This window comes from Cryptomeria japonica, chromosome 3, assembly GCF_030272615.1.
Source record: "Cryptomeria japonica chromosome 3, Sugi_1.0, whole genome shotgun sequence".
Lineage (NCBI taxonomy): Eukaryota > Viridiplantae > Streptophyta > Pinopsida > Cupressales > Cupressaceae > Cryptomeria > Cryptomeria japonica.
Genome location: NC_081407.1, coordinates 479546812 through 479568716, shown reverse-complemented (window position 1 = coordinate 479568716; position 21905 = coordinate 479546812). Strand labels below are relative to the sequence as shown.

Sequence of the window (21905 nt, the reverse complement as noted above, 5' to 3'; positions counted from 1 at the left end):
TGTCAGGTTGGTCTCCTCAGTGGAGTGAAGTAAGTCATCAAGCATGTGGCAAGAATGATTTATGGGTGAAAGACTTGAGGATTGAACAAACTAAGCAAAGTCAGGTGGAAGGACTAAGTCAAGAGTCTTTCCTAAGGATGCATACCTTGCTCCCTCACTGGAATGAAATTTGCCCAAGTACCTTGACCTCGTACCCTGCTAAGGAAATGAGACCTCGTACCTTGCTCAAGTCCTAGAGCGAGATTTTGTTTTAGGTCCCGTCCTTCCGAAGCTCACAAAGCGAATTTCCTCTATAGGTGTTCTTAGGGGCCGAATTGATGATGCTTTCATGTGAAGAAATTGGAGAACTTAAGGCTCAAATCGATGAGGTAAAAGGAAGTGGTGAGTTTCAAGTCATGTCCTTGTAAAAGTCCTAAGGTGAACTGCCAAGTCTTGTCATATAAGTCATGTCCTTGGAAAGGACATTGAGCGAAATACCTATCTTGACCTTGTCCTTCCAAAGGACGGTGAGAGAATTATGTTTTAGGCCTTGTTCTTACCAAGGACAGAGCAAAATTCTCATCAAGGACATTGAGCGAACTTCTTCACTTAACCATGTATCTTGCATCAGCTTGGAACCAATGAATCTTTTAGACCTTGTCTTTGGAGAGAGCATGAAGCGAGTTTTGATAGGGTTTGTCTTCCTTAAGGTCATAGAGCGAATTTTCAATTATAGGGCCTGTCCTTCCAAGGGACAGAGAGAAAATTCCATATTTGAAGCTTGTCCTTAGAGAGGTCTTGGAGCAAAAATTGCTATATAGGTCCTGTCCTTGGAAAGGACATTGGGCAAACTTATCACCTCAACCTTGTCCTTGCTGATGGTCTTGAGTGACTGCTTGCCTTGTCCTTGTCGATGGTCTAGAGCGAACTGCTTGCCTTGTCCTTGTTGATGGTCTAGAGCGAACTGCTTGCCTTGTCCCTGCTAATGGTCTAGAGCGAGCTTGAGTATGTGTCTTAGAACGAACTTTGTTTACAATTGTGCCTTGTCCTTACCGTGGTCCAAGAGCGAACTTGATCATTTGAAGTTGTCCTTAGAAGGGTCATAGAGCGAAAATGTCATTATAGGTCTTGTCCCTGCCAAGGACAGAGAGCGAACTGCATTATGAGTCTTGTCCTTGTCAAGGACATAGAGCGAAAATATCATATAGGGCCTGTCCTTGGAAAGGACATGGAGCAAAACACCTGACTTGACCTTGACTGCCCAAAGGACATAGAGCGAACCTCAATTATAAGTCTTGTCCTTGCAAAGGACGATGAGAAAACTTCAATTATAGGGCTTGTCCTTCCTAAGGACAGAGGGTGAAATTTTAATATAGGACTTGTCCTTCCAAATGACAGGGAGCGAATTTGTCGTCTAGGTCATGTCCTTGGAAAGGACATAGAGCGAAATCACCATCTAGAGCAAATTGTATGTACCTTGCAAGAGACCTAGAGCGAAATTCAACAAGGCAAGCATTTAGGCGCCTAAACTAATTCTAAATTCGAATTAGTAGAAGGGGAAATAATGATCTATCAAGACGGCCAGCATCAAGAATAACAATTTATATTTTGTTTACACTAAATCAAGTCGGCCTTGTATTCCAAAAGACACTTCCCTACCCTAGGTTGCATATATAAGGGAGCTCAAAAGATCATTTTAACATCAAACCAAAACATTATCTTTCTCCATCAGCGAATTTTGTTAACAAGTTCAGCGAACCTCTCCAACAAGACGGCGAATTTCTCCAGCTAGACATCAAATTTTGTCAGCACATAAGCGAATTTTATCATAATATAAGTGAGTTGCTGCAGAACAAGGGCGAAATTAGACATTGAAGGAGCGGACCTGATGATCAAGGAAGACAAATTAAGCATTGAAGATGTGGATCTGATGTTTAGGAGGAGCGAATTTATCAAAAGGGAAGCAAATTTCACTATTGAGTAATCCAAATTCATCTAAAGAGCAGCAAATTCATCTTCCACAAGGCAAAATCTCTTCAGCTACAACAAGTTCCTTGATTATTATCAATCCTCTTTTGATCAGATTTAGTGAAAAATCACATAGAATCAGAGTGAGAGGTCAATTTAAAGCAGGATGTGTGTGAAGATCATATGTTATGTATTTGATACTATACTTGCTTTGTTTTGCAGATATGTAAAGAAGATAAGCAATCAAAAGATGAAGGAATGACTTGACCATCACAAGTATGTCCTATCACCACTATGCAAGATCAAGAGGAAACTTCATCAGCTAACACTAGAGCATGAAAGGAAGGATAACCTACATGGTGAGAGAATGTTTTACAATCTTGAATTTCCTTCGAGAATCCAAGGATCGAAGTCAGTATATTGAAGAGCTACATTCAACCAAGTGCATCAACCACTCAAAGTACATCATGAGCAAGAGAAAGTCAACCAAAGTCATCACAAGACCTACATCGAACATGATTGAAAAAGCAGATAGTTTCAGAAGAGTTAATCTTTGCTTCTCATCATCATCATCACATTGAACGAGCTAGATAATGTTGAGTATCAAGAGATATCTCTTGATATCCCTTCATGATGATGATGAATCAAATCAAGACTATGAAGTGCAAGATAAAGGTGGAATCCTAGTCATCGTCCCAGTCACTACCTCCACCAATTAGAAAGGTTCCACTTCAACACGTCCAAGTTCAATGAATCAAGCTCACCCATGAATGTACAAACTCCGATGTACCTACCCTTGTTGTCTATTGGTCCACGCTCATTGAATATAATTTTCTCATTCGCTAAGGAGAGTTTGTTATAACAAACCCTAATTAGGGTTTCATTGTAAAATCTTGCCCATTGATGGAGAATCAATCCTGGTCGTTAATTGTAAATGAGCTCTCTATATAAGGCTCAAACTCTTCATTTGTAAAGGTTAATAGTTGGAGAATAGTTAATAGCGAGTAGAATAGCTAATAGTCAATAGATAGTCTTAAGAGAATAGAATAGTAATTAGAGTAGAGTAGGAGGAGAAGGCAGAAATTGTTGCCTAAGTTGTAAATGAACTCCATTTTCATTGAAGTTATGGTGAAGTGTGTTGTTTCTTTATAACATGCATGGTTTCTTGTTGGATCTTCATGTTAGATGATAAATAATTAGATTGAATGGAAAAATTTGTTGAATGCATTTTTGTGGAATCCGCCCAATCCATACCACTAGCCTCTTACTGATTGTAAGTGTGACTTGTGTGGTCAACTGGAATCATATGAGCTTAACTTCGAATCGTTCTACACTCATTGCTTATGTGTTAACTTGAATGGTGATCAATGTTTGATGGTATTGATTCGAACATCTTTAAAATGTCCTTAGAAGATTGCACTGAGCTTGTGTCAAATTGTTCAAGTTGATAGTGAGACCTCGCTCGGTAGGGTTCCATATAGTCATTCATCTATGTTCTTACATTTTAGGCCTTAGAATAGACCTTCTCAACCCTTTATCTTTTGCCATTTTTTCAAAATCAAGCTAGTTTAGGACAAAGAGCATCACCATATAGCAACATCAGACGATCGAGTTCCAGCAAATCAAGCATTCAGACATTCGAATATAAGTCCCCTTGTGATTCCAGCATTATCACATCAACCAACAGAGCTTATCCACACGTAATGACTCTACATTCACGAACCTTGGAGTCGTCTAGAATGATCCTTAAGCTAATCTTCAGCATCCGAGAGATTTTGTTCAAGAGAGGATAAGATACTTAAGGTATTTTACTTTGTGTTCGCATGTGCCTAAAAAACACATCAACAAGGCCCTTCAATAGAACCCCATACTATATCTAAAAAGATAAGTTGGACCACTAAAGACGCATATGTCTCTTTCTAGGCTACTTTGATTCCTCTAACGCAAATCAGTTGTATGATGAAGACAATAAGAAATTTCTTATTGCTCATGATGTTGTTTTACTTGAACCCTCCATGGATACAACCAATATTGAAAAACAATTAAGCTGATTTGACAAATTTGTCAAGTTTGTCCATTGTATGAAACATGATAGTGAGATTTCAAACTGAGTGAGGGATTACTAATTTAAAACAAAATTTGGAATCTATGCCTCATGATGTGGAAGAAGAAACCCGCTCTCAGAAGGATTTCAGATTTCATCAGATGAAAACAAGGAAACTTCACAACAATAGTCTCTAGTAAATCAACCTCAAAAAAGTGCTCTAGTAAATAAACATGGACCTCCAAAAGTGTACAAAACAAGTCTGACAAATGCTTAAAGATAGGAGACTTAATGAAGTTGCAAAGACAAAAACACAAAGCTCATACAAGTAAGATAGCTGGCACATTCCACTGAAGAAGTCAACTTGGAAAAATCAAGGAAATTAACTTAAAGCATGTTGATGAAATCGGTATAACAATAGACTCTGAGCCAACTTGCTTTAAAGAAGTTTAATGCAATGAAGTGTGGGGGGAGGCAATGTAAAGTTAGTATGATGCTTTGGTGAAAAATAAAACTTGGTAGTTGGTTGATCCTCTACCAGGTCTAAACCAATTAGATGGAAGTCTGTCTATTGTAATTCCGTTAACACATACAAGGCTGATGGCTCACTTCATAAGAACAAGATGAGGCTTGTTAAAAAGAGTTATGCATAAAAGTAGGATAACATTTTAAATTAATGAAGAAATCTTTGCACCTATAGAAAGTGGACTACCATTCCAGCATTGTTGACACTGTCAGCACAGAACAGTTAGAAGGTTCACCGAATGGATATCAAAGCTGCATTTCTTAATGATAATCTGAAGGAAAACTTTTGTATGACTCAACCAGAAAGTTTTGTAGTTAAATGATAGCAACAGAAAGCCCAGAACTTGGAAATTCATTGTATCATTTAATGCAAGCCTCTCGTGCTTGGTATGAAAAATTAACTGACCACCTTTTAAATATCAAATTCAAGCACTTTGAGTTTGAAAATGGAACTTTGCTCAGAAAAAAGTTGATAGAACTGTTTTTTGTTAGGTTGCGTATTTGGATAATTTGTTTATAACAGGTAAAAGTGAAACATACATTCCAACTGTAAAGATAGACTTGAAGAATGGTTTTGAAATGACAGGTTGTGTTATCTCTATTACTATTTTGGAACTAACATTATTCAGAAGCATATGTACATCTTCATCTCAGACTGTGTATATAGGAGAACTTTTCGGCAAATTTATATAAATACTGTAAACCTATCAAGACGCCAATGGAACAGAATCTAAAATTGTAATCAGATAATAAAACAACATTCATAGATGTGACAAAATACAGACAACTTGTCAGTAGTCTTAATTGTGACAACTACAAGAAAAAATACATCCAGAATTGTTTGAATCCTATCACATTTCATGCAACAACCTGGGGAGGATCACCGGGTAGCAGCTAAGAGGGTTCCCAAAAATTTTGAGGGACTTGGTTGTATGGACTGAAATACTCACAGACAACAGACCTCATGAAAAGCACACAGCAAATACTGAGAGGGGCAGGGGGTGAATCAGTATTTGAAACTTTTCAATCCTTTCGAAACCTCATGAACCTACTTAAAACAGAGATACAGCAATGGAAGCAAAACATAGAAACAAAAACACAAAATTTTCTCATGGAAAACCCTTTCGGGTAAAAAACTACGGCATAAAAGTCTCTTGTTAAACTCGAACAAACGGGCACCAACCCAGTGATACAAAGGTGAGCTTCAACTCACAAAGGGCACCAACCCTTTCAAAGAACCACCTTCAACCTTTCAGAAAACTTTAATTCAAGCTGATTGAAACTACTCAAAAGTAAATTAATGAACACTCTGCTGCAACCTGAAACCAAAATTTCTTCAATAATCAAATATGAAACTGCTGGAAGAGTATCATTGTCTTGTCCATTATTTGTCAGATAATATTCAGAAAGAACACTCCATAAACTGCATCATGGACCTCCACATATTTGTTTAGCATTCAAGAATTTTTTCAGAATAACACACTTAGATTCTTCTTCTACATATATCACTCCTCCCCTTCAGCATACACACTTTAAAAAAAATATGATCACCGAACTACGCACCATAACTACCTTTTTCATATTTCCCTTTTTGACCACTCACTTTCATTCACCATGAATCTAAGAACCCAAGATTTTTACTCAGAAATAATTAAGCACGAACTGCTACTTAAAACATCTTCCACGATTTCTCAAAGAATGACCTCTGCATCAGAAAAAAGAAACGCTACTTATTTCTCCTTTTAAAATTGTTCTTATCAACCACGATATCAAAAAAAATCCTGCAAATCCTCATAACTTCCAATACCAACAAAGAGCTCAATATCAATTTTTGAAATAATGCCCCACTAAATTCCACAATTGCTGCCAATGGTTTTTTTTTAGACACCACACATCGCTAACACCATGACCGATTTTTCTGCTCTATTAAAAACGTAACCTCCAGCTCAATATACTGCATACAATGCTTACACTACTGTTGTTTGACCAAAACACTCTATGCACATACTGGCGCCACAATCCTTTTTTTTCTAAAACAATTCTATATATCCCGAAAATCATTTACGGCAGCATATTTAAAAATTTCGAGTTGGATTCATTCTCCAATTCTCCACAAACTTCCCAAATAAAGAGTCTTTCGTCCAACCTGAGAAGAAAATGCCCAGAAAAAGAACAATTCTTCTTACCAGCAATACTGTAGACACCACCAAGTACAAATTCCCAGCAACACAAAAAAAACGTATCCCTCTTGGAAGAGTGGTTCCATGTAAAAATAAAAGCATCGTGGCATTTTCTGATAGAAACGAATGCAGTCTCAAAGCCGACTCCAAAACCATCGTCTCCACTCCATAAAAATAATGGCTACAGATGATAATGTTCAAAAAATATGAGTCCACCTCCACCTGAGTATAGACACCACGACCTCTGCAGAAATTAATTACCCACGATATTGTTTTTCAAAAAACCTAGAAGAAAACGATTCTAAAGAAATATATACTGCCAAAAAAAGAATATCGAGCATTACTGCACACAAAACCTGTAGCCGTCAGTCTTTAAATGCCTAGACATACGATTCCACCCTACTGGAAATTTTGATGCATATCAGATAAAAATAACTCATCCATACGACATCAATCGTATAAAAGTTCATGGTTGAAAAGATTTGAGTGCTGTAGAACACAGCAGTGCTACTGAGGGGGGGAGGGTGAATTAGTAGCACAATAACTTTAATCCTTTCTAGTAATTTCAAACTTTAATCAAACTTTTAATCTGAAATTGAAAGATGTAAAACATATAGCAACTGAAACTGGAAAAGGAACAAAAGCAAAACCACAAGACACAAGATTTTACGTGGAAACCCAATGTGGGAAAACCACGGTGAGAAATGCCACTAGGATCTACTATCCTAATCTGGCCTCACAGTTGCAAAGATTACAGTTCTTTGGGCACCAACCCAATAGATTCACCAAACCCTTATGAGCACCAACTCTTCTGCTGTAACAAATCACTGATCTGAGCACCAACTCGGTACAATTTTATCAGAAAGAAAATCTTACAAAGTTACTGATTTGACCTTTAAGAATCACCAATTTTTAGAAACATAGACGTATAACAAAATCAGAATGTCTACAATCTGTCAGAAAAACATTATAATGTCTCCAATCTGAAATATAAAATTCTGAACCATGTAATCAATCTTCAGAAACACTCCAGTCTGAAACCTGTAAAGCTTCCTTAACACTGTCACATATCACAATACTTCAAACTGTTCTGAGACAATGTAGGAACTAGAATTGAAATTATCTGAAAATGAAGTGACTGTATATCAGACTACAGAAAGTTTATACCTGAGAAGAGATATATATCATAAATGTGAACAACTTATACACCGATTCTCCCATACCTTTTTAATGCTGTTCTCCGAGAATGAACAGATCCTCAGACCATCATCAATCTGTAATAATCTTCGAATAAAGTTCCTGAACACAAAAATTTCTGATCTTCTTAAAACAGATTTTGGTATAGAAAGACCAGTCAAGAAGCAATTATTTTGCCAGCACTTTTGAACACGTTTTACAAAAGATATGTTCTGAAAATCAAGCGCTGTTCTCCTTCTATCATCAGATCTCAGATAGTGCTTATAAATTCCGAAGTATTCTGATTACGATATACGCCTTTCTTTTTCTCAAATCTTCAAACACCAAGACTTTTTATAGAAAAAAATATAGTTGCAATTGGTTGCAAAATAGTTATTAGTTTTCTCTTAACTAATAACTAAACTCCTCAAATTCGAACTCATTACCATTTTCTTTATAGAAAGATATTATACAACTAATGAATAATGTCCGTCAAATACAACCAATCTTACACGTATTCAACCGTTTCTCAATGACTTTCGGTTTAAAGAAGGATTTGACATTGTAAAACAAAAACAAATTTATATATAAATATAACTGACTTTTGTATTTAAATACAAATGTTCATCCACAAGTAGAGTTTCCAAAGTCGTGCACTGAAGACCAATTTGATCAGAATTAAATCAGAAACTCGTGCCAAGTAAATATAGTGTCAAGGTATTACAAATGGTATTACAAATTTGTATTTCTGCAACTCGATATTCTTTGATTTGGTAATCATCCAATGCAATCATAATACTAATCAGACTGTAATTCAGAGTCTGTTGACAGGTTAAATATCATCGTACAAAGGCAGATGACATCAATGACAAATTAAGCCAACAGTCATTATGCCAACAAGTGCCAGCTGTAGCTTACAATCGAATGTAGAAGAAAAGTCAGCCTCTTCCAATCATAGTTGAAAAACTCGGACTTGGCAAACCAAAAATTTGGACTCGGACTCGGACTCGTGAAAGACTCATGAAAGACTCGGCAAGGACTCGGCAAAAAAACAACCGTAGTTTTACAAAAAAAACATAAAGAAACTAATGCATTTAGAGAACATAAGAGCCATAATTGAAACATTACACATGTCACATACTCGTAGTTTCAAACTTTCAACTCTAAAATGTATAATGCCAAGATTTATTCAATGCTAATTATGCTTTTATATGGAGCCTAATCAGACTCAGAGGTTAAATTTTCCCTACTTCCATCGGCGCAATTTCCCCCTATATTTTTCGACGGGGGTTTGGGGGCAGCGCCTCCAAGTTGGGGTCAAAGGGCATTGCCCCTTGCGGGGTCAAGGGGATACAGGGCGGGGTCGAGGGGCAGCGCCCCGCGAGGCCAAAAATACTTTTATTATTTTATAAAGGCGTTGGGTGTTATTTTTCTTTTATTTTTCACTCCCTCAGTTATGCCAAATGAAGGCAAATTTTTTTTTTAAAAATTAATTTTAAAGCTTGCATGACTTTTTTTCTGGGTCGCGCGAGTCCATGCAAAAGACTCACGCGAGTCCTTGCAAAAGACTCACGCGAGTCCTTGCAAAAGACTTGCGAGTCTTTCAGATGGACTCACCTTGCGAGTCCTTGGTGAGTCGACTCGTGGCTCCCATGGACTCGCGAGTCCATGGCGAGTCCACGAGTTTTAAAACTATGCCAATAACTGTAAAAAACTTTAGACAAACTTCGATTGAAAAATATTAACAACTTGTTTGACTATTCAAAGGATGACAAAATGACAAACAAGCAGCCAACTAGCTGAAACTGACAAGTAAGCTCAAACAAAAACAGCTCCAGCAAGCACACAGGTGGCTCAAGTAGGTAATAAAGAAGCTCCAACTGCTCAACCAAGCACCCAGGCAGCTCAACCAAAATTCACAAATAGCAGCTTAGCAATGCAGCAAGCCTTTGACATCAATGACAAGTATTCCAACACTTCAAACCTGCCAAGTATACAGATTTAGGTTTTGCATAAGATATGGAATACAGAAAATCTATATCAGGTTATCTTATGCAGTTAGGGTCAACAACTATATCCTGAAAGTCCAGGAAGCTGACAGAGCAGCTCTATCTTCAACATAAGTAGAGTTTATGGTTGTTCCAGAAGCAACGCCAGAAATTATGTGGTTCAGAAGGGTTCTGGATGACTTGCAAAAGAAACAACAACCATCAACAACTCTGATAGATTGATAAATAAAGATGGTAAATAATCCTGTCTTTCATGATTGAACAAAACACATCAACACAAAGTTTCATTTGATTTGACTTCAACACATCTCAATGTATTGTCCGACTGCAGAACAAGCAAATATCTTGATCAAAGCACTTGGACAAGAGAAATTCAAAAGTAGTTCAAAGGAACAGGCCACCTCACAGATTTGGATTAAGGGTGGCAATGTAACACCTAGAGTAATCCTAGGGTTCTATTAGTTAAGCATTCAATTTTGCTAGTTTTCAGTTTAGTTGTAAGTGCGTGCGGTTGTTGAATCAAACCTTCACTGCTATATAAGTCTTAACGTAAATATTTCTGATTAATGTAGATGATATAGTTCTTTGCCATTCTGGCCTGACATGTAGGAAGAGGCAACAAATAAGGCATCTCCAAATTAATGCCAGTCCAAAGCCAACTGAAGTAGAACAAGAATTGAAAAGTTAATTTACAAATAGAATATATACATAAAATAGCAGTTGCTATATAACCAGGAGATTCACTACTCTTCAAACCCTATAAAAAGTCAAGACAAATTACAACAAACTGTATCTTGTCCTATCAAAAATATCAGCTCAAAATATAATGTTCTTTGCTAAAGAGTGTCTACTTAGAGACATAAGGCTCACCTGTTCGATCCTTTAATTTTTCCATTTTTCTAACCAATATAATTGAGAATCAAAAATACTACTCTTAAAAGCATAAGATAACTGTAGAACTGTAATAGAGTATGAGAATTTTCACAATAAATTGATTGCATCAGTTCACTGCTAATCAACATCCTCATTCCCATAAATCATATATGTTGAAATTGCAGAACATTCAACCATTAAACTCTATGAAATGTCACAGGATCTTTAAACCAATTGAACTCTGTGAAATTGGGGTGTCACACTTTACTATAGTAACAAATAGATTGAACATATTCTACCCAATTTTTGGACAGATATGAGTCTCCATTTACTGTGTTGCATTGAACCATAAGTTTTGCTGCTTTCCTACGTAGAGTTGTGCAGTGTGCATGTTATGTTCATCTTTTTTATTAAAAGAAATATGCCTAGTCAAAAATGTGAGGGTAAAACTTACATGAGCAGTTAATATGCAGTCATCTCCCTCCTGGTCATTACCCATTATCATACCTTTTCTCCTGTTATACAGCAAATAAGAAATAGAATTTAGTTTCCTCCAAGAATTGTAAAGACAGAAGGTCACCCATTTGCTAAAAAAGTAATAAGCATTGGGAAAAAAACAAAGAAAAAGCAAACAGACACTCAAAACAAATAACATGACGAGTAATCAATATCTACTACTAATCACAGATTGACTCCAGGAACGTGAGTTTGACTAGTTATATAATTTATTATTTAGAAACATAACTTCATTCACTTAGCATGTTTTAAGTTCAAATTCAAAAAGAAAACAACCAAAATAGGACATAGACCAAAAGGAACTTCGGGAATAAACAAGCAGCTGCAAGTCAAGTTTTAAGTATTACTGTATGCAAGTTTTAGTAAACAGCAATTACAAACAAAGGGAAATCACCTGTTGATGTCACCAGTAATTGGACCTTGAAATTCTGAAGGAGCCTTTAGCTCTATGAGCATTATAGGCTCCAGTATCGCTGGCTTTGCTTTTGGATAACACTGTTGAAAGAAATAAAATTAACAAAAAATCAACACAAAAAAAATTGCAAGTGAACTAGCATAAGTTTAATTATCTATGGAATATCTCTAAGCACATACAACATGCTAATGTACATTTAAGAAATTCAACAAGCTAGAAGTTGTTTAAAACTTTAAATACACATGGATTTACAATCTTAAGCAGCATTCAATCGTTCTTCTGATACAATATTAAAAAAGAATTTACCATAATCAAATAAAAACAATTTAAAATGGCAAGAACTCTTACCAGTCTGAATGCATATAATGCTGCAAGCTTGAAAGCAAGTTCACTAGAATCTACAGCATGGGCTGCCCCATCTGTCAAGACCACCCTTATATTCTCAACCGGATGACCAATCAATGAACCTCTGTACGTTAAAAAGAAAAAGAAAAGAAAAGAAACATAAGATCACCATCATGTTGCCTTTAACAAGTCCCATTTGAATGCCTTGGTCCAACATGAATTGAAATAGCTCACAGTTCAAGAAATATGAGAATTCTAGAGCTAGAGACTCTGGCTATTAAAATTCTGTAAATAAAGTATAGAAACATACGAGTTGCAAGCTTCTTTAAACCCTTTCTCAATGGCTGGGATAAATCCCGAAGGTATTGCTTGTCCAATCATCATATTTTCAAATTGGAATTTTGGGTCAGAGCCTTCCGTTAATGGTTCAATATACCTGCCAGAAAAAATGTAAAGCTCAGTCTATCATTCACATAAATATGAACAATGTGTACTCAATTTCTCAAAAGATTGCAAATTCAATACTATGTGAAGGCTGGAAACAAGTGGTAAGCCTTCATATTAAAGTATTTCCTCAGTTAAGATACAAAAAGAGGCCAAACAAAACACAAGAAGTTAGAACAAATCTCTTAATAATGGTAGTAAAAAAATTAAGCCATAGATCATATCATAAAGAATTTGATTATTACACCGTTACAGTCATATGTTATGGTTAATAGGTGCTGCTTTCAGCTTTGGATTTTTGTCTCTGTTCGGTGTGGGGGGAGGGAGCATTTGTAGTCCACCAGCTGGGCCCGGTTAATGCCCAGATTAAGGCTGAGCATTTGATAAAACTGTCAGTTTACAAATCAAAAAAAGAAATTGAACATTACATGTAAGATGAATGGCATTTTAGATCTTTCTATCAGTGCTGGAATCAGTCTTCTTTCCACCTATGCTTCATTACTCACGAGCAAAAAGGTACCTCATACCTTAAGTGGAACTTTTCAGTAGGACACCAGAAAAGTATACCATAATACAGTCTCTAGCCCAGGCTGGGCTAGAATTCCCCAGATAAAAGCTGAGTAAAACATAGATGGTGCATAAAAAGAGAACCCATGCCAAGCAAAAGGAGGGGTGCAATCTGAAATGCTGTCAGGAATGAAGCCTTCACTATAGAATATTTCCAGCTAAGGCTCTGAACAATGGGATCAAACTTTCTATTTTTGCCATTTTCTTCAATTCAACATGCAAGTGGCAATTACCAATCTAATTGTAATATTTTCCAGTTTAACAATACAAACAATATATTTTCCAACCGTAGATACAAGAATTAAAAAATCACTATCCAAGGATTTTGTTTAGGAGGTCAAGATAAAATTGTATTAGCTCACAAAGTATGCCTGAAAAACAAGAGAAAGGAATAAAAGCAAATTTCCCCATCAAATAGTTAATACTACAGTGCCCATAGCTTGGAACCAAACTCAAGAGGGTTTCTAGATACGATAACTAGACTGAATTGGTTGTTGTAGAAGGAAAATTTCTCCTTCTTTCGATCATAGTGAACAAATTTTTGTGTTGAGCTGAGTAAGACTTACATTATGAAATTTGATTGTGGATTTGCTCATGATTCCACATATCCACATGATTAGAATCAACAATCTAATAAATCCTGAGACCACTAATCACAGTTAAAAGGGTAAGGACAAGAGGCCACATGAAAATACAGATCATAAATCTTTGACACCAAAAAACACATGCATACGCACAGAAAACAATGGGAATAGTTATCATGGATGTAGAAATTACATATCCAGTTAAATAATTGTAAAAAAACATTATTGCTAGCGCTTCTCATGAAGACATATATCACATACATGTATGCATTGCCAGATAGTTCATATATTATCCCAAAAAAGTTGGCATTATTATTGTTGTTGTTAGTATATTATTAACATTATATTCATAGATCCTTAAGAATGAATCACTATCCTCAAACCTTGTATCTAGAACGTCCCAAGGAAAGCAAGACATGAACAAAACATCTCCACATCATCCATGCCACCCAAGCCCTAAAAAGATGACACCTTCTCAATGGGGGACATTTAGAAATACTACCCATCCCAAAACAGCTTGGGGGCATCTAGGCATTCCTCAACCATCTCAAGGACATTAGAACAACCCTACTATGTAGGGAAAAAAAACATTTAAAATAACAGAGAAAGAACATGATACTACACCCATATCCCCATAGTGAGCCCCATCATGCACCCCTGAACCCTTTAAATAAAAATAGTTTAATTGGAAGGATTTTTCCTCATTTTTAATGGATGTCTTTGCTCACATTTCCTCTTATCCTGGCAGATTTTTTTCCTCTAGAGATCTCTGCAACCTGTCCTTTTCATCAAATTTCTTCACCCTATTTACATTCATTATTCATCACTACTAGCCTACCCTAGCTCTGCCATCATGCAAGAACCTATCAAAGTCCTTAGAAATTATCAATTTATCAATTAGCTGAAAGAAAAAACAAAATTCGTGACCATTAACCTATATTGCAGAGTACACTTGTCCCTGCACCTACACCCTTAACAGGTCCAAGGGCAGGTTCCCCTCAATTTTCAAACACCCAATGTGTGGCCTAAGTGGCTCAGGTATGCCCAAGGTACATCTATGGTGTACTCAGGTTGTTCAAGTCGTACGCTATGCACACTCATAAGGTCCCCACTCTAAAAGCAATCCTTTAAGTGTGTTAGAATATTTAATCTTTACTTGGCTTAGGTTTACTTGTATTTAGTTTGGGATATTCCTTTGGAATCCCTACATGTAATTACTAGTTTGTCCTCTTGTACATGTGTGAGGACAAGTCATTTCTTTTATTTTCCTTTATTAAGGAATATTAGTTTATCCTCCTTAAGAGGATGTTGACACATTGCACACACATATTATGAATGGTGGCATTCATAGATTTGGGAGTTACTTTATATCTCCTCTTCTCATCTCTATTTAAGAGATGTTTCTCCTCTCATTCTTCACTTTATGATATCATTGTAATGAGCTTCTTTCTCTCTATCTCTCTCTCTCTCTTTCTTCTTTAGGCTCTGCCTTCATTCATAATACATAAGGGGTTTTTCTTTGTTTTTCCCCTTTCAAAAGCTCTTGTGTCTCTTCTTCAAGTTTTGGGTGATTGCTCTCAAGTTGCTCTTATACTTTGGTAACATTACTTCAATCAATATACTTGGATTTATTTTTTATTTTCTTGCTCTTGTATTTCCTTTCATGGTATCAGAGCAAGTTACTAATCCTTGTTTAAGTTGAAGTTGATAAAGGTTGTCATTATTCATTTTGGAGATCACCTTTCTTGGAGGCACTCTTTGAAAGAAGAGCAAAAGTTTATTATCTAACCTGTTTTGTGCAGGTTTTGATTTCAGATCTTTAATTTTTTTTCATCAAGTCTAATCCATTTAGATTCTAGTTTTAAAAGTTTTTTTAAAAAGCTTTGGAAGGCTTGCCGCCAAAGTCTTCTTGCTGGTTTGAGTTTTGGTTTTAGAAGGCTTGCCGCCAAACCCATTTTGTCTAACTTGTTTTGGAAGGCTTGCCGTCAAGACATTTTCTGTTTATTTACAAGTTCTAACATTTTATTTCACTTGCAGATTTTTGATAAAAAATAGTTCCATATTATTACTGCATTTAATTTCTACATAATAAATATCTCTAATTTTCGTATTATAATCACCAGTTTATGTATTGCAAGATTTTGTTACCAGAAGTTTATTATTCTAGCATATTTTGTATTGAATCCTTTTAATACTAAACATGAATCTCTAGGTCTCTATCCTGTGTTTCAGCTTCTTTTCTCTGTCTCTATTTGTATATAGCATTCAATTAGTTGAATAACTCTTTGTGATTATTGTATTCTGATTTTCTCTGTACCTGTTTGCATTGTTAATCTTTTATCTATCTGAGCCTGTGCATATCGTCATTCATCCCAAATTGCTCTTTCCGTAACGTCTCACTGAATGAGTGTGGCATAACGTCTCTGCCTCAAGTCTCTGTCTTTAACGGCTCTGTATCTGCATGCGTTGATTACCATTTTCTCTCTTTTACGTTGCTTTGCCAATCGTTTATTATTGTTTTGAGCACCTACGTTAAAGTTTTCTTTCATTAAAAAAAAGTTTGAATCTTTAAAGAGCTAAGCCTTTTATCTTACACGTATAAAAGTTTCCTTTCTTAAAGTCTACTTCATTTAATATAAAAGCTCAGTTTTTTAATAAAAAGTAAAGTTTAGTTTATTTTATTCTAAAAAAATCATAAAGCTCTTTAGTATATTTAAAAAGTTTAAAAAGTTTATATGTTTTTTTTTTAAATAACAAAGTTTTTTAATATAAATTGTTTTATTTTTTTATTAATTAAGATTTAAAGTTTTTTAATATAAAATTTATTTAGATAAAATTGAAGTTTTTTTAAAAACTTTTGAACTTATTATTACAGATTTGAGAAAAACTTTTTGTCAAATTTTTTTTTTTTCTAAAACAATTTTTGTTATTTTTTTTATAAAAATTATTATTAAATTTTGATTCAATTTTTAATCAAGGAGGTTATTTATTTTTCGTCTTTTAATCAAAAAGGGGTAATTTTTTTTAAAAATTCTAACCATTATTTGTTGAAATGTGATAGCTAGATTATGTTGATTAAATTTTAATGTAGCCTAAGTGGCAATTAAAATTTAATGTATATTGTAATAACAACAATATCATGAGCAATAATCTCCATAAACGATGGCTCTGCGAATTTTTCCGCGAAAATATCCAGAAATAGTTCTTTGTGTTAGAATATTTAATTATATTTTAGTCACCTATATTTAATTCCTTGTTTAATGGTCATTTAGCTTTTTAGTTAATTAGCTTTTAAGCTTTATTTAGCGTTTAGCTTTTTTCTTTTTAGTTAATTAGCTTTTAAGCTTTATTTAGCGTTTAGCTTTTTGGTAGTTCACTTTAAACGACTTGTTCTTAATTTAGAATGTCATCTTGTAATCTCTATATATACGCTTGTATATTGTTGAATACATCTGGAGATTTTTTTTTGCAGATTGAAAATTTTCCTAGGCTTTCTGCAATTTTCGTCTAGGGTTTTGACCCTTCAGTTCAAGTCGAAATTGTATTCTAATTGCATATTCTTGGTGGGTTTTTCGAGACCCTAATTGGATCGTTGTCAGATTTTTCTGAGTGCATCGTTTTTCATGCCTCAATTTTTGAGCCATCAAATATGCATTTTGATTTCAAATTCTTGATGGGTTTTTCAATAGCTTTTCTCAATTGGTCTCAGATTTTTCTGGGTGCCTTGTTTTTTGTGCCTCGAATTTTGTGCCAGCGACTTTGCCTTGGAATTTAAAAACACTCAACGATTTCTGCTAATTCTGTGGACGTGGGGAATTTTGGTGTCTTCTGGGCACCGTTTATGTTGTACATCCGACCTAGGGTTTTTGCCCCTATTTTTTTAGCCTTTTTTTTTAATTTTTTGCAAATTATTATTTTTTTTCTAATCATTTTCAGGAAAAGTTTCAAGTTTTAAGTTTGCAGAAAATTTTAATTTCTGGGTTTCTTCCAAACTTTGAAATTTGCACTATGGAATTCGTGCCAAAATTCTCCTCTAGGGTTTCTGATGTTTTGTGCAGTTGCTTCTATTCTGATTTTTGAACCTCCATTTTCTTGATGGCATCTTTGACAAGCATAATGTTGGAACACAGACAGAAGTTCAACAACTGCCACAACACCTGGAAACGGTCCATGTTCACGATATCTGAAAATTGTTTTGCCTCGATCAGATTGATTTAGGCCAGACCTCGTCCTACAGGTCCTAGGGTTTTCACATTTTTTTTCCTCAAAAATTGTTTGCAGGGTTTAGAATTTTTTCCTTAAAAATTATTATCTGTCATCTACAAAGCTAGCATGGGTTTTCTGATTTTCGCCATAAAAAATCATGGGAGGGTTTTGCTTGATTTTTTTTCTCAAAAATCGGGGTTTTACCACATGATGTCTGGTATTTTACCACGTGATGTTGTCTGGTGTTTCCCCACCTGATGTCTGTTGTTTTACCACGTGATGTCTAGTATTTTACGACGTGATGTTGTCTGATGTTTTACCGCGTGATGTTTGGTGTCTTACCACGTGGTGTTTTGGGTCTTGCCATGCGAAGTTTCAGGGTTTTGTTCGATTTTTTCCACAAAAATCATTTCAAGGGTTTTTACCATTTTTTTCCACAAAGGTTGGATGGATTCTGGTATTCTTGGTCATCAATACTTTTCAGATCCAGGGAGGGTCTCCACCGCAGCAGAGTGTTCTTTTCATTTGTGATCAAAAGACCTGCAGTGTCTTTTGTAGGGTAGTTAGTAGATAGAATGACCATTAAGGGAGGGTATTAGAAAATTTAATTATATTTTAGTCACCTATATTTAGTTCCTTGTTTAATGGTCATTTAGCTTTTTAGTTAATTAGCTTTTAAGCTTTATTTAGCGTTTAGCTTTTTTCTTTTTAGTCAATTAGCTTTTAAGCTTTATTTAGCGTTTACCTTTTTGGTAGTTCACTTTAAACGAATTGTTCTTAATTTAGAACGTCGTCTTGTAATCTCTATATATACGCTTGTATATTGTTGAATACATTATCCAATTATTGAATCATTCATTCAATTTATTTTTCACTTTGGGCAAACAAAATATGTGGTTTTGGCTTGCAATTCGGGGAACTGGGCTCCCCTTCCTCAGACGAAATCGGAATGGCAAATGGTGAAATCCAGGAGATATCAGAGGGCAGTGAGAAAGGGCTTACCATTTTCTAGGGCTGGAAGATTCAATGGTAAACAGAATACCCTCCGCCTCGAAGGCTCTTTCAGGACGACCATCTGGATTCACCCATTTGCAGAATATTGAGGGAGGTTTTTCAAAACCGGTTCCCTGGAACAAGCCAAAAAAAAAAAAAATCAAGAACTTGGATAGATGAAGATCGGATGTAAGAAACCCAAATCTCTGTTTCCTTCCAAACCCACGGAGGGGAAGTCGAATTTGGAAACAAACCCTAAATCAAAAAAAAAAAAAATGTACTGGAAATCAATGATAGTCTAGTTGAAAGGATTCAACAAACATGCAAAACATTTGGGGTTTCTGCTAGATGGTGTGGACTTGGAGTCCCGACAGAGGTAATTGCGGATTGGTTCAAATCTTCCTTCAACCGGATAGCGAGTATTGCTATCTTGTCTGAGGGTTTTCTTTATATTGATTGCGGGAATGCCAAGCATAAGAATGAATTCTTAACAGGTAAATCTTCGACTTTTAAAGGCTTCGGTTTTAAATTTTTAGATTGGCAACCTGCTTTCAATCCAAGTAAATTGGAATCATTTAAAGTAGATAGACCGGTTTTGATCCCTAACTTACCAGTAGAATTAATGGATAAAGAAATTATTAGGAAAATAGGTAATCATTTAGGAAAATTAGTAAAGATTAGTGACAAAGGCCGTATGTATTTAGACTATGTATTGATAGTTAATATGGATATTAATGTTAATTCACTCAGCCCTATTGAAATTAGAACTAGGGAGTCAACTTTCCTAATTTACCCCGAAATTTATAGAGGGATTTTAGATCTAGATTTAGCAGTCAAACTGATCTCAGAGGTTTTACCCTTTCAAAAAAACCCTAGGGAAGACCCTAAGCTAGATATTTGTTTCAATACAGAAAAGGGAGGGATTTTGATCAAGGATAGCTTTTCCCCACCAGGGCAGTCTGATGAGGTAGAAGAAGGGGCAATTGTTGGTGATCAGAGCATGGCTGAGGGAGTGAATTCTCTCCCTTGCTATCCCATAAGGCTATTTTGACGGATGGGGAGGGTAGGGATACTGACACAAAGGAGGAGAAGAGTTGTTGTGCCCATGAAGAGGTAGGAATGGGAAAATTTAAAAATTTATCTAATGATAATAAGGATGAAATCAATCTTGACGTTGATTGTCGGGTTGCGGGTGAGGTGGGTGATTCGAATCCTATCCCTAAATTGGATGTTGGTGCAAAAGTCGGGGGTAGTCTAGAAGAAAACTGTTCCCCCCAATCATTGGAGGCTCCTGACAGATTGGAAAAGGTTGAACAAAAGGAGGATTTGGTTCGTAAAGAAGAGGTGAATTGCATTATCAACTATTTATGTGATTCAGTTACTGAGGACATCCTGGAGAATTTATTGGATGAAATAGTAGATAGAGAAGAGTTAGAATTACAAAAAAGGTTGTTGATGAAAGGGATAACGAATTTTATCAATCCGCCAAAGGTCACAGATATGGAGGCCCTTATAATGGAGCTAAATGACAAAGATAATGGTGAAACTTTTGAAGCATTAGGAATTGAACAATGGGTTGGGGAGAAGGTTACACCGGATTGTGCAAAACATTGTAAGAAGAGAGGCAAGAAATCCCTATCGGAGTTGAGAGCTAATGATGGAATAGCTGAAGATCAGGTTAAACTTACGGATATGTTTCATGCAGGGAAGGGGAAGGTCCTTCCCACGGCACCATGAAAGTATTATCATGGAATGTTAGGGGTTTAAATGTCCCTAACAAGCAACGGATTGTTAAAAGTTGTCTGTCTACATATAGTTCTGATTTAGTTATGTTATAGGAAACCAAACTTGAGAAAGATGACTTAGCCTCTTTTGGTAAACAACTAAGCTTTAGACATATTACTGGAGTACCAACCATTGGAGCCTCTGGAGGTCTGGCCATGATTTGGGATCCTCGCAATATTGGGTTCTCATTACTAGAAACTCATGGCAATTGGATCAGTGGCAGAGTCACCAGTTTTAAACATAAACTAGATTTTCTCATCATTAATGTTTAAGGACCGACACTAAATGAGGACAAAAGAAGGGTTTGGAAGGAAATCGAGGAATTCATAAGTAGTATCTAGGAACAGACTTGCATCATAGGAGGTTACTGCAATGCTATTATTAATCAATCTGAGAAACGAGGAGGCAAAGGCAAAACCTCTAGAGCTACTTTAGACTTTGTAGATTGGATCCATCGCAATGGCTTGGTAGAGATTAACATGGTTAAGGATGCCTTTACCTGGAATAACAGAAGGTTAGGTTTTAGTAATATCGCAGAAAAATTAGATAGGTTCTTTGTATCAGGCAATCTCATCAACTTTTCGTATACCTTGGAAGCCGCAATCTTACCCTTCTCGGGCTCGGATCATTTTCCGATTCAACTTAACATTCTTATGGATTCACGACCAAGAAGATGTCCTTTCAAATTCGAACAGATGTGGTTGAGAGATGATAATATTCTTAGGCTTTTAGAGGAATGGTGGAAGGAGACAGAGGTCTCTGGGTTCGGGATCTTTAAGGTAGTCAATAAGTTTAAGATAATAAAGCAGAAGCTCATATTGTGGAATAGGGAACACTTTGGTAATATATTTGACAAGAAGGCTCAAGTGGAAGCAGAGTTAGTGGAAGTAAACGAAGTTGTCATGTTGAAAGGGATGGATGAAGCTCTCTTTCGCAAAGAAAAGAAACTCCTTGAACAAGAAAATATTCTTGCAAAAGAGGTCTTTTGGAAACACAAATCCAAGGAATCGTGGTTGGATGAGGGGGATAAGAACAATAAATTCTTTCACAATAGTATCAAACTTAGGAGAGTCATTAACAGAATCTCTAAGATTAAGATTAGTAACGACTCTGAGGTGGAAGATCCTAAGCTCATCTCCAGGGAGGCAGTAGATTTGTTTTCTAACATTCTTCACATAGATTTGAGTCCTCATCGCTCAGACCAAGACAAGTTTCTAAAATTTATACCCAAATTACTAAGGAACAAACTTATAGTCTGACTGCAAAATTCTCTATCAAAAGTAGAAGTAGCTCTAA

The 21905-nt window shown here is 35.8% G+C and overlaps 1 protein-coding gene across 2 annotated transcripts in view; it reads right to left on the bottom strand.

Annotated features, from left to right (window-relative positions):
- Positions 1 to 21905, bottom strand: part of LOC131045348 (elongation factor G, mitochondrial) — a 110899-nt gene that overhangs the window by 22928 nt on the left and 66066 nt on the right. The window contains exons 15-19 of one of the 2 annotated variants that reach the window (XR_009105802.2): positions 12341 to 12466; positions 12034 to 12154; positions 11665 to 11765; positions 11209 to 11269; positions 7920 to 7995 (exon numbers count right to left, since the gene is read on the bottom strand). Coding sequence is in view for 1 of the 2 variants with exons in the window: in XM_057978937.2 (XP_057834920.1) it covers positions 11209 to 11269; positions 11665 to 11765; positions 12034 to 12154; positions 12341 to 12466 (409 nt within the window). In the remaining variant the exon portion in view is untranslated. The remainder of the gene's footprint in view (positions 1 to 7919; positions 7996 to 11208; positions 11270 to 11664; positions 11766 to 12033; positions 12155 to 12340; positions 12467 to 21905) is intronic. The other variant, XM_057978937.2, reaches the window with a different exon arrangement.